We start from the raw sequence: 13,318 nt of genomic DNA on the forward strand, positions 1-13,318 counted from the left end.
TAGGACACAAAGACAAATATTTGAGAAAGGGTCTCATGGACTGAGCAAGGGATCCAACTAGGATTGAAAGTTACAGGGGAGTAAGAGCTCACTGAAGTGAGGAAGAAACTAGAGGCACTAACATTTGCAGTAAACAGCTCTGAATATTATTATGAATAAATGAAAGCAAGATGGAAGTTGACATTTCTCCATTTTGCATTTCAGAATTAAAGATCTACCAATGAATAAAGATAAAGATCTATTGAGTTTCATAAGCCTGGCATTAGGAACGAAATGGCCCTCATTGACAGGTGAAATTGATCTGGCATTTCCCAGAAGAGAAGTGGACTTTCAGAAATGGCTTGCTTCTCCTTTCAGGGCACTTCAACTATTTCAATAATTTAAGGTTATTTCTCATGGAAATGGAATCAATTTTCTCTAAACCTGAAGCACATAAATGAGTATTCTGAACTTTTTTTCCCTTAAGCCAAGTAGTAAGTGAGAGCCAAGCAACCTTGAAAGCTATTACATTAAAGAAAACACAATTTTCTCTCCTTGAGGGAAAAATACCTGTTGGTTGACAGTAAATTTAACATAGGGAATGCAAAGTTCCCATGGCTATGATGTGCAGAAAAAAAAGCCTTCAGTAGTGACCAGCTAATAGTAGTCTCAGGGACTCATGGCCCTGCCATCTTTTCATTCATTATTACTTAAATGCATTTATCCCTGTCTTATAACTCTTGCCTCCCATAATGATTTGCACCCCAGCTTCCTTGACTTGCCTGTTTCTGTTTGAATTTGTGTTTCTTATGGTGATATGACCCAAAACGGTAATAAAGATGAATATGCTTTATCTAACAAACATGATCTTACTTTTTCATGTTGCTGTGCCTCAGTACATGGATGCTTATGGCAGATGTCCTACCACCATTTTGGGAACCAGAGTCTGAGTAAAATGAGAGTTATATGTAAAGGTCATTGAATATGATGTCACCATAGGCTAATATATTTTAATGTTTTGTTCCCAGTTGATAGACTTTTTGGGAAGGATTAGGAGGGGTAGCCTTGGGGGGAGGTGTTTACTGGAGGTGTGTTTGAGGATTCATAAGCCCATAACCAGGCCTAATTTGGCTCTCTCCATGCCTGCTGCCTGCAGATGATGTTGTAAGTTTTTAGCTAGTGCTCTAACACCAAACCTGCCTCCTCATCTTCCTAACACATTAGATTCTCCCTTATCCAACTCCTAACCCACTGCCCAGTGTTCTAGCTGGTGTTTACTTGCAGCTTAAAATCGTGAAGTTATTTCTCCACTTGGTGTCAGAACAAAGAAATGGAGCTTACTTAAATAAGAAAGAAAAAAATCAAAACACAACCCCAGGTGTGATACCCAGAGGCAAAATCCTTGCCTGCTAGATGTCTACCCAAGTTCAAGTGCAGGACTGCCCAGAGGAGGAAAAAGGATTTCAAGAACAAAATCTAAATAACACTATCTTTTTAAAAGAATTTTTTCTACAATTGTGTTTGTCTATTTTTTTTTATCTTAGTGGATATGTGTTTGTTGATGCACTTGAGTTTTATGCTCATTTCAAACATATATGGAGGTTAGAGGACAATCTGAGGGAGTTTTTCCTTCCATCATGTAGTCCCTCAGGAGGATCAAATTCAGATTGCCAGACTGAGGCAAGCATCTTAAGACTGCCTTAAGTTTTAAACAGAGTAAATCATTACTTTTCTAATGAGTCCAATTATGTATTTTAGGACACATTATGGAATGAAAAATCTAGTTAATTTTTTATCATATGCAGTTCAACAATTTTCATTATGAAAAGAAGGTAACCGTGTACTTAGGTTTATCTCCCTTTCTTGCTCAATGACTGCTATCACAGATTCACCAAGGAGGTCCACCTCACCTTCCTGCTGGGCTCGAGCAGCTCTCTTCACTTTCCCATGGGTCATTCTTACTCCTTGGCACCGGGGGCTGCAGCATCTCAGCAGCAAGGGGATCAGCATCGTTTTCTGCTCTGCCAATCCACTCCCCAATCACGCGGGGTCTCAGAAGAGAAGAGTTAAAAGCCATTGTTTCCTGCAGGCACAAAAATAAAAAGTACCGCTTTAGATTAACTTTTCTTCTTAACAGGTAACAGGAAAATAGCATCGTCCGGTGTTTGCCTCTCTAGAACCAGAATGTCCTTTTGCTTCTCGCTCAGTTGAAGCTTTCTTTTGTGACTTAGGCTAATTCCTAGGAGTGAAATCTTGGATTTGGATTTCTGGGGCTGCATGCGTTCTCAGAAGGAAAGCATGAGGCCTGCATCCTTGGCGGAGGGAGAGAGGCTGTAAGACCCACAGTGTGCAAGGGTGTTTGTTGTGCCACAGCTGGGAAAGGCGAGTTATCGCTCTGGAAGGAATGAGCAGCAGCCAGGAGACGCAACTGTGAGGATGTGGGGTGAGAAGGATTCATTTCTCCCAGAAATACGGATGGAGAACGTGAATATATGTAACTTCCAGAAATACTTTATGTGAAAATGTCATTATAAAGAAATACCTATATGATCCAATTTTCTTTTGAAGCCTCCCTCCCTCATGTGGACATTTGATTCATAATTCACTATTCAATCACTGCTTTTAAACTAAGGCTTAGTATGTTCTAGTAACTACCTACTGTGCTGGGAAAAGTAATAGCAATAAGGAACAGCTTTTAATAATGATTTTATCTAAAAGGGGAGACTGTAGGTGATTTTAATATCTTTTCTTGGCATTTCTTTATTTTTTCAGTATTCTGTAGTCAATATGTGCTATGTGGTACATGGAATATCCTGATTTGAGAAACACATTCTGCTCAAATCTCCTTTCCTGAAAACTTTTACTATTAGGAGAATTTTGAACAATTCTTCAAAAATTCAGACCTGGTGTTCTGTGTCTTTATAATTCACAAAATAACATGCAAATGTATTGCAGAATATAATATATATAGTATTTAAATACACAGATGTAATAAAATACCATATTTAAAGCAATATGTAATAGTTTAGACATGAGCTTAAAAAAATCAAGACCATATAAAATGTGACTTAGAATAGCTTTTAATGACATTTCTCTGAGTTACAGGAAAAGGCTAGGCATTGATTAAACGTTATTAATTAACTCTATTTGCACAATGGGTCAGAATAGACACTGACTTTCATTGCTATTGGCTCACAGAACTGGTAAAAAACAAAGTCACAAATGACTGCAGGAACAGTAAATGAAAAGATTAAATAGGCCTGAAGACTTGGCAAGATTAAAATGCTGAGAATAGCAAAGATTCAAAATAACTCTTTGGTTGCTCACTGGGGAGTTAAATGAAGTGATAGACATCATGACTGTTGGAAAGTGGAACATGCAGAGGGTATAAACGGCTTGATATTTGGCAGAGAAATTTAGTGAGAAATAGCAGGCCATCAGGACAACTGGGAGAGCCACACACCGGGTCAGGACAGTTGGGAAGCCACTGTTTTATAGGATTAAAACTAGGACTTGATGACTTATCCTTTTCTGAATGCACAAAGCTCTTTCTTTGGTGATATTGGAAAAAAAAAAGATGAAGGAAACAATTACTACTTCTTTAAAAAAATTGTCATTGAAAATTCTTGAACTTAGTCCGTTCATGTGCAATATATTGAAGAAACAGATTTTTTGAGTATATTTTGTTTAGATTGAATTAAGCTCAGTAACATATTTCTGTGTATGTATCTTTCTAAAAGTGTTTTGATAAATTAAACTATTCTTAAAAGAACATAATCACACAACAACAAATAAAAATTAAATATATTTAAACACACATACACACACACACACACACACAGACAGAGAGAGAGAGAGAGAGAGAGAGAGAGAGAGAGAGAGAGAGAGAGAGAGGTGACCGTGTAGTTCTGATTGTCCTGGAACTCATGCTGTAGACCAGGACTCACAGAGCTTTGTCTGCCTGCCTCTGTTTTCCACATGCTGGGATTATAGGTATCTGCCACCAAATCCAATGAAAATGTACACTAATAACACAAAATCTCTTAAAACATTTTTAGGGTCACAGAAATATCTCACTTAAAAACCTGAAGAATAATCTTTATAAATGTAAATCCTTTAGAAACATAAAAATCACATATTCCTCTGCCTTTCCAGGACTGAGGTCCCCAAACAATAGAATCATTCCTCATTGAAAAGCACCCCACCAACCTAGCCCCTAGGTCAGAGGTGGACTTGGTTTTGCTCATTAGCAATAGTGTACACATCCAGGAAGTAGCTGTTCCACCCCATACCTACTCTTCCAGGAACATACTCTCTAAAGGCTAGCCCAGAATTACTTCAACTGCTCTTACAAGTTGGGCTCTTGCCAGGATTATCATTTTAAATGTCTTGCAAAGTCTGTCTGATGGAGACCTCATCCCCAGGTGGTCTCCTTTAAGAGAGGGGGACTGTTGGAAGAACACGGAGTCTTGGGAGTGTGCTCTTGAAGTGGATATTAGAACCTTGGTCTCCTCTCTCACTTCTGTCCCAGAATCCATGAAGGAGACAGTTCACTCCTCTAAGTACTCTCCATCCCAAAGGTCTGTCTTTCCTAGGCACAATAATGGGTCAAGTGACCATCAACTAAAATTTTCTGATCCTACAGCCAAAAGAAACAATGGACATCTAAATATTTTTTTTAAAAAATGTGAAATATCTACAGAGTTCTGAGTTATGATTAGAACAACAGAAAGTGAACAGTACCCAGTGAGAGTATAAAACAGGAAACAGAACTTTGTACTTGGTCTGTTTGATTTCCTCTTGGAGTAATAATCATCAAAGTAGCTTCAAAGTGGATATAAAAAGGATTAGTTCTGTCACTGTAAATGTTATAACAACAACAACAACAAAACCTCCAAACTTCCACTAAAACTGGTTTTGAGATAAAGTTTTTTTTTTTTTTGTGTATGTGTGCGTGTGTGTGAATGAGAGATTCTTTTAAGAGGAGAACTTTGACTCATTTTTACTATAAAGACAAAAAGTAAAGCAGTGAGAAGTATCAGAGGAGATGTTTAAGTGCTTTTATTGTTCTAATTTGGTATGAAATAGTATGGGGGTGAGTCATTGGGCGGTGAGGAGTGGAGTTTTGGATAATCAAGACAAGGGGAATGGTATGAAAATGGGAACAATGATTCTGAGGGTCTTAAGAGCTTAGGGTTTATCACAGTCAGCTTGATGAATACTGACAATAAGGGCTCTTGCCACACAGAAGCTTCACTGGCTGATGAAAAACTGGGCAATAACCAGGCACAAAATGAGATTATGGAGTAAATCCTTACACAGAATCCACTTGATCACATATTTGACTTGATCACAATCTAAAACACTTACACATTATGAACCAATTCAGTGCTCAACATCCTCAGCCATCAGGGAAATGCAGATCAAAACCACTCTGAGATACCATCTTACCCCTATCAGAATGGCTAAAATCAATAACACTAATGACAGTTTATGCTGGAGAGGCTATGGAGAAAGGGGAACACTTGTCCATTGCAGGGAGGGGTGCAAAGTTGTACAACCACTTTGGAAATCAGTATGGTGGTTTCTCAGGAAAATGAGAATGAGTCTAGCTTAAGATCCAGCAATTCCTCTCTTGGGTATATACCCAAAGAATACACATTCACACAATAAGGACATATATTCAACTATGTTCATAGCAGCATTATTTGTAATAGCCAGAACCTGGAAGCAACCTAGGTGCCCCTCAACTGAAGAATTGATAAAGGAAATGTGGTATATTTACACAATGGAGTATTACTCAGCAGAAAACAAAACAATGGAATCTTGAAATTTGCAGGCAAAAGGATGGAACCTGAAGAAATCATCCTGAGTGAGGTAACCCAGTCACAAAAAGATAAACATGGTATGTACTCACTCATATATGATTTTTACACATAGAGCAAAGGATTACCAGTCTACAGTCCATACTGCCATAGGAGCTAGGAAACAAGGAGGACCTTAAGAGAAGATTGCATAGTCCCTCGAAAAAAGGGAGGGGGAAAAGAACCTCTGAACAAAGTGGGAGCACAGGGTGTGGGTGGAGAGGAAGGAGTTGGGAAGGGGAGAATGGGAGGGGGAGGAGAACAAGATGACTGAGACAGGGGAGGAATAGAGTAGGGCAAGAAACGAGAAGCCTTGATAGAGGGAGATAGTACAGGATTGGAGAAAGGTCTGGCACAGGAGAAATGTTAGGGGATCCACAAGAATGACTCCAACTAAGAATCCAAGCAGTGGTGGAGAGGATGCCATTGATTCCCTTCCCCTATAATGAGATTGATTTATACCTTGGTTACCATTCCCAGAGCCTTCATCTAGTAGCTGTTTGAAGCAGAAACAGGCACCCATAGCTAAGCACTGAACCATACTCCTGGAATCCAGTTGTGGAGAAAGAGGAGGGATGAGCAAAGGAGCTAAGACGGTGCTTGAGAGACCCACAGAAACAGTAGACCTGAGCTAGTGAGAGAATGGAGACCCTAGTAATAAAGCTGGGGAAACAGCATTGGATAGAACCAAGCCCTCTGAATGGGGGTGCCAGCTAGGAGGTCAAGACAGTCTGTGGGATCTCTAACAGTGAAGCCAGACTTCAACCCTAGAGCACAAATGGACTTTGGGAGCCTATTCCCTATTGCAGGCCAGACACAACAAGGAGGGCCTAGACCCTCCATCAAATTATATGACAGACTTTGAAGGTCTCTGGTGGAGGACCTCACTATCCCTGGGGGTGAGTTGGGGGATGGGTTGGGGGGTTCGTTGGGAACTTGGAAGGATGGGAGGGTGAGGGAATGGGGAGATGGATATGTAAATATGAGTAGTAATTAAAGAATTTAAATTAAAAAGAAGAAATGAAGGACATATGTTCAGCACAAAGCTAAGAGCATGTCCCCCACTAGCTTTTTTTCTCCTTGGTATCTCAGCAGAGAATAGTTACATCTTGTTTTAGAACTTAATGGAATTTATTTACACACACATTTTTTTCTCTAAAACATCAAGGCATATTCACACACACACACACACACAAAAAAAAAAAAAAACTGAAACATGCTATGTTTTCCTAGTCACCCTATTAGGTCATCATATGAATAATACAAAGGAAAATCACTTTTATTGTTTGCTTCAATACATATTTACTAACATGATAAAAGCTATGGTTGTCAAGTTTCACTACTACATTTTAGCTCCTTGGTTTGCATATACTTTACATAGCATCAATTATAAATGGAATACAAGCACCCATGATGGCTCGAGTTTATACCACAGTAAGATGGTTCACTCTGGGATGTTATTTGAAAACAAACATGCCATTCTTTCTGATTTGCAATTGTTCACATTTATTCAGTACAGATCCGCTATGCCTTACTGAATGCAATTACACAAAGCAACTGGAGAAGGAAGGGACAAGGGGCAAGTTTGAAGACCAACAATAAAATGAGTAAGGTGTTGGGGTGGTCAATTATCAGAACTTAAACCCAATCCCTTAAACAATCTGCTTACAAACATTTTGCAAATAATTGAACTCTGCTCATGTACCTTTAGCATTGTGTATGCGTACAAAAGCCTGCCATCTCAGTGGCAACTTCCCTAGTCTCAGTCATGTCTAGTCCACTCCCCTATATTCATTTTGGATTTTTTAAATAGCATTTATGGCCTCCTTGTTTTTATCTATTCATATTTATTTTTTTATTGAGGCAGTGTCTCATTATAAGCTCTGGCTGTCCTGGAACTTGCTATATATGTCAGGCTGGACTCAAACTCAGAGATGCTTCTCTGCCTGCCTCTCTCTGCCTTTGGAGTGTTTGGCTTAAAAGAATGAACCACTTAACGGCCTCTTTAAATGGATCTAATTCTTTGAAATTTTATTTCATTCTCAGATGAACTTTGGCTTTCTTGTACATCTTTCATTATAATTTCTGCATGGTCAACAAATGTCCTAAAACTCTAGATAGCTAAATAACTGTTATAGTTGTTGAACACATATCTATGTTATATTTATCCATATAGTCTGAGTTTACTGAAAATACTTTATTTTCCAAATATCCAACAATACTAGACAAAATAGAATAAGATGGTTTTAAATGCAAAGTTCAGAAAAATGAGCTCCAAGAAAGGGTGGTAATATTTTACAAAGGAAAAGTCCCTGTCCAGGAAGTAAAGTGGGATCTCATAGAGCATCTGCCATTAGCCCTTTGGGAGCTGCCAAGAAACCAAAAACCTCAGATGTTAATGATCCTTAGTCATGATCCTTAATGTGGTTAATAATCCTTAATTAAGTTAATGATCCTTAGTGTGGAGGACCAATTTGAATGATCCTAATCTTTAATCATGTGACTTTTGAGTATCTCAAATAAGGGTAAAATATATTTTCCTCCACATATGATTTACATAGACCAATGGTGAGGATAGAAATTATATCAGGTTCAAGCAAGGCCTAGCCCCCAGAAGCCTTGTCTGTCCTTTGTTCTTCTGTATGTCTGTCATCGCTATGAGAAAGACATGCCTCTAATAGGTACTTTAGGGTCCTTGGGAGATACCTGACCAGCTCTGATTCGATTCAGGCAAACCCACCTTATAGAACTTGAAAGGCAAATGAGTCACTCTCCAGACAGATGAAGAGTTCAACACTAGTCCCTGGAGCAATTTCATGCAGAAACCAGCACAACTCAGCTTTATTCCAAAGAATCAAGAGAGATAAGTATGTTATTAAACCACCAAGTTACCATGAAAATTGTTACCTACAGACAACTGAGAGGTAGTATTATTAAATAAAAGATTAAGTTACTTGCTATTAGTATATATGGTGGCAGGTGGAGACTTTGAAAATGGCAAGAAAATCATAAGAAACTGAGAAAGTGGACATCAGTATTATATTGTGTTCAAATCACTTGTCACCTAACAAGACAGAAATTATATCTAATGGAATTTCAAAACTGAGTATGAAAATCTTCTGAGAAAATACTGTAATCATCATCCATTTATGTCTAATTCCATGTAAGTTGTTTCAAGAAGATGGACAGAGAAAATAACTGGCCAGTTTATAAGGCAAGTTTCAAGAAAATGTTGAGTGTGGCCAAATTTAATACCACCAGCCTTTTCAGATGTCCAAAGATCTCATAGGAATTGAAGTTCTGACCAATGTTAAACTTAAGCCCTTTATATAAATAAAGCCTGAGAGTAAAGAAATGCCAAGGATATGGCTATATGTCCCTTTATTAAAAACCTTTGAAAATTAAACAATGTTAATTAGAGGTTATATTTCATAATACCTAATGAAGAACTAGTCATTATATCCATAAAGAAGCAACCATGAAAAGAGTTGTGGATATAAATATGCCACACGGAAGGACATGGAATAAGATAAAGGTAACCATCCATTTGACATAGATAGAATGTTTGTAATATTTGGAGTGAAGTAGACTGAGATTATTTAGGATGTAAATTATAGACCCATTTTCCTGCAGTCAGGAAGCAAATGGAGAAAGTTGTTCGGTGGCATCTTTTTCTACATTCTTCTAAAGGTTGTAAGAAAAGAAGAAAACTCCTACATGGTGAAACCAAGAACTGCAAACAATCAATCAGTATTGCCAGGGATTCCAGTCCCCACCACCTGGGCACAGTTAAGGAGTCCACATCTTAGTGTGCCACCAGTTACTCCACACACAGCTCACCATTCTTTTTCCCTAATGGAAATCTTGATAAGGTTATCCCACACCAGCCCTATTATGGAGTGGAAACAAAGAAGTAAAACTGTCATCTTCACATATATTTATTTTATATGGAAAAACCAAGAAATCTCAGAGACAAGTGTATATTACCATATGGATTTCTTATAAACCGATCAAATGTCAGCTAAATTGATGAAGAGAATGTTCATGTAGTGACTCAGTAGTGTGAAGATGCCAATTCTCCCACAAACACTACAGTAACAGAAAATTGCCTATTAGGCCAATGGAACCAAGCAAAGGGTCCAGATGTACCCTGTTCAATAAATGATTCTACAAAAGGTTTTCTTACATGGAGGAAAATATATCTCAGACTTTTGCTATACTGAACAATAATTATTTTGGCTCAACTACCTATTTGTGATTAAAAAATTTGAAGAATAAACTTTTAAGACAATTATTTTAATGGTTCTGTGTGACAGTGGATTTTAAAAAAAAAGATGATATGGCAGGCATTGGTGGCGCACGCCTTTAATCCCAGCACTCAGGAGGCAGAGGCAGGTGGATCTCTGTGAGTTCGAGGCCAGCCTGATCTCCAGAGTGAGTGTCAGGATAGGCTCCAATGATACACAGAGAAACCCTGTCTCAAAACACCAAAAAATAAAATAAAAAATAAAAAGATGATATTTTAGAAAATGGTAAGTTTTCTGTTAATAGTAAACACAATTTAGAACATGATAGCAATGCTCAAAATAAAAGAACATACCTGAGAAACATGTAACACACAGAAGCCAGAATCTAGAATGTATAATAAACTCAGAGAAAAAAATAACCAGAGGCAGCAATCCTCTGTGAGTTCGAAGCCAGCCTGGTTTACAGAGTGAGTTACAGGATGGCCAGGACTGTTTCACAGAGAAACCCTGTCTTGAAAATCAAAACAAACAAGCAAATAAACAAAAACATGTAAAAAAAAAAAACTAGGTAAAAATACTAGCTGCCATTGGACCTTGTTAAACATGTTAAGATAGTCAGTTAAGTCCATGAGATTTTTTTTATTAAGATGTTGGATAGCAGAGCATGCAGGAGACAAAAGCATTATACTAACTGTTTGTAGTATAACACAAAGTGTAGTTGACACAAACAGTTATTTTTTAAAATTAGTTAAAAATTAACACTTTTTAAAAAAGAATGCTGCCCCATCTAGTGAAGATGAAAAGGTACAGGAGGCACAGGCTGTGCTGCCCAAGAGTCCTTTCTAATTCTGTAACAGAAGGATAGCACTGTTTACACAGGCAAGGAAACAGACACACCCATGGCCACAGTACCACATTTTTTTGAATAAAAAACTGAAAAAAAACCAACAACAAAAGATGTTTGGAGTAAAACACCATTTATAAAAAAAAATTAAACCATAGATGAAACACACTGTTAGAAAGATATGACAGACTTTGAGGGAGGGCCTGACCCTCCCTGGGGAGCAAGAAGGGGATGGGATAGGGGGTCTGGGAGAGGCAGGGAAGGAAGGAAGGGAGAGGGAACTGCAATTGACTTGTAAAACAAGTTTGTTTCTAATTTAAATTAAAAAAAAGAAAAGTGTATGTGACCCTGGAATAGTGAGTTGTACATGCATTTAATCCCAGCATTCAGGAGGCAGAGACTGTTGATCTCTGTGACCTTGGGGCCAGCCTGGGCTACACAGAGAATAACAGGACTACCAGAGTTATGTAGAGGGACCCTGTCTCAAAAAGAAACAAATAGCAGAGTTTGCCTACATCAAAGTCTTACTCCTGCCTACAACCACGTGGAGAGTCTTAGTCCCGCTTACACTCACCTGGAGAGGGAGAGATCCCACCTGAACCTACTGGAAGAAGTGATGGGAAGATGACAGTATAATAACACATTCAACAACAGAAAGTCAATATGACTGCATCAGAATCTAGAGATTCTACACCAGCAAGACCTGAACATCCCAGTGCAGATGAAGCAGAAGGGAACAACCTTAAAAACAACTTTATGAAGATGATAGAGACCCTCAAAGAGGAAATGAGAAAATCCCTTGAAGAAATGGAAGAAAAAAAAACAAAAAAATGCAAGAAAAAGGTAAAGACAAACCAAAAAAATAAAGAGAAATAAACAAATCTCTTAAAGAAAGCAAGAAAAGCTAAGAACATACAACCAAACAAGTGAAGGAAACAATTCAAACAGTTCAAGGCTTGCAAGCTGAAATAGAAACAATAAAGAAAACACAGAATGACAGAATGGTGGAAATAGAAAAGCTGGGTAAACAATCAGGAACTACAGATTTAAGCATAACCATCAGAATACAAGAGATGGAAGAGTAAATCTCAGGTGTTGAAGACTCACTAGAGGAAATACAGTCATCGACCAAAGAAAATATCAAGTCCAACAAATATGTAACACAAAATATCCAGGAAATATGGGACACCATGAAAAGGCCAAAACTAAGAATAATAGGTACAGAAGAAGGTGAAGAAACCCACCTCAAAGGTGCAGAAAACAAATTCAACAAAATCATAGAAGAAAACTTTCCCAACCTAAAGAAAGCCATGACTATGAAAGTACAAGAAGTTTACAGAACACCAAATGTATAGACTAAACAGCAAAAAAGTCCCCTTGTCACATAACAATCAAAACACCAAATATATAGAATAAAGAAAGAATATTAAGAGCAGCAAAGGAAAAATGGCCAAGAAACATATAAAGGCAGACCTATCAGAATTACACCTGACTTCTCAATGGAAACTCTGAAAGACAGAAGTTCTTGGATAGATGTTCTACAAACGCTAAGAGGCCTAGGATGCCAGCCCAGACTACTATTCCCAGCAAAGCTTTCTATCACTATAGATGGAGAAATCAAGACATTTCATGACAAACCCAGATTTAAACAATACATATCCACAAAACCATCCCTATAGAAAGTATTGGAAGGAAAACTCCAAGCCAAGAAAGTTAACTACATTCACGAAAACATAGGTAATAGATAAGCCCACTTTCCAAAAACCAAAAGAAAAAAGGGCAGGGAGGGGGAAATCCACAAACAATACCACCACCACCAAATCCAAAACAAACAAGAATTAATAACCATTGGTCACATAAACAAACTGAAAAAGAAAAAAACACATGATCATCTCACTAGATACTGAAAAAACTTTTGACAAAATCCAACAACCCTTCATGATAAAGATTTTAGAGAGATCAGGGATAACAGAGCATACCTAAACATAATAAAGGCAATGTACAGTAAGCCAACAGCCAACATCAAACTAAAGAAGAGAAACTCAATGAAATTCCTCTAAAATTAGGAACAAGACAAGGTTGTGTACTCTCTCCATATCTCTTCAATACTGTACATGAAGTTCTAGCTAGAGCAATAAGATAACAAAAGGAGGTCAAGGGGATACAAATTGGAAAAGAAGAAGTCAAACTTTCACTGTTTGCAGATGTTATGATTGTTTACGTAACTGACCCAAAAATTTGACCAGGGAACTCCTACAGCTGATAAACACCTTCAGTAAAGTGGCAGTATACAAGTTTAACTTAAAAAAAAATCAGTAACCCTACTATATATAGATGATAAATGGGCTGAGAAAGAAATCAGAGAAACATCACCCTTTACAATA

At 37.9% G+C, this 13,318-nt stretch overlaps 1 protein-coding gene across 4 annotated transcripts in view; it reads right to left on the reverse strand.

Moving 5' to 3' along the window:
* Window positions 1-13,318, reverse strand: part of CUNH8orf34 (chromosome unknown C8orf34 homolog) — a 392,051-nt gene that overhangs the window by 235,619 nt on the left and 143,114 nt on the right. For all 4 annotated transcript variants that reach the window (XM_035440010.1, XM_035440008.1, XM_035440009.1 and 1 more), the window contains exon 6: window positions 1,890-2,062. In XM_035440010.1, coding sequence (XP_035295901.1) covers window positions 1,890-2,062 — 173 coding nt within the window. The remainder of the gene's footprint in view (window positions 1-1,889; window positions 2,063-13,318) is intronic.

The sequence above is a fragment of the Cricetulus griseus genome, chromosome 2 (genome assembly GCF_003668045.3).
Source record: "Cricetulus griseus strain 17A/GY chromosome 2, alternate assembly CriGri-PICRH-1.0, whole genome shotgun sequence".
NCBI lineage: Eukaryota > Metazoa > Chordata > Mammalia > Rodentia > Cricetidae > Cricetulus > Cricetulus griseus.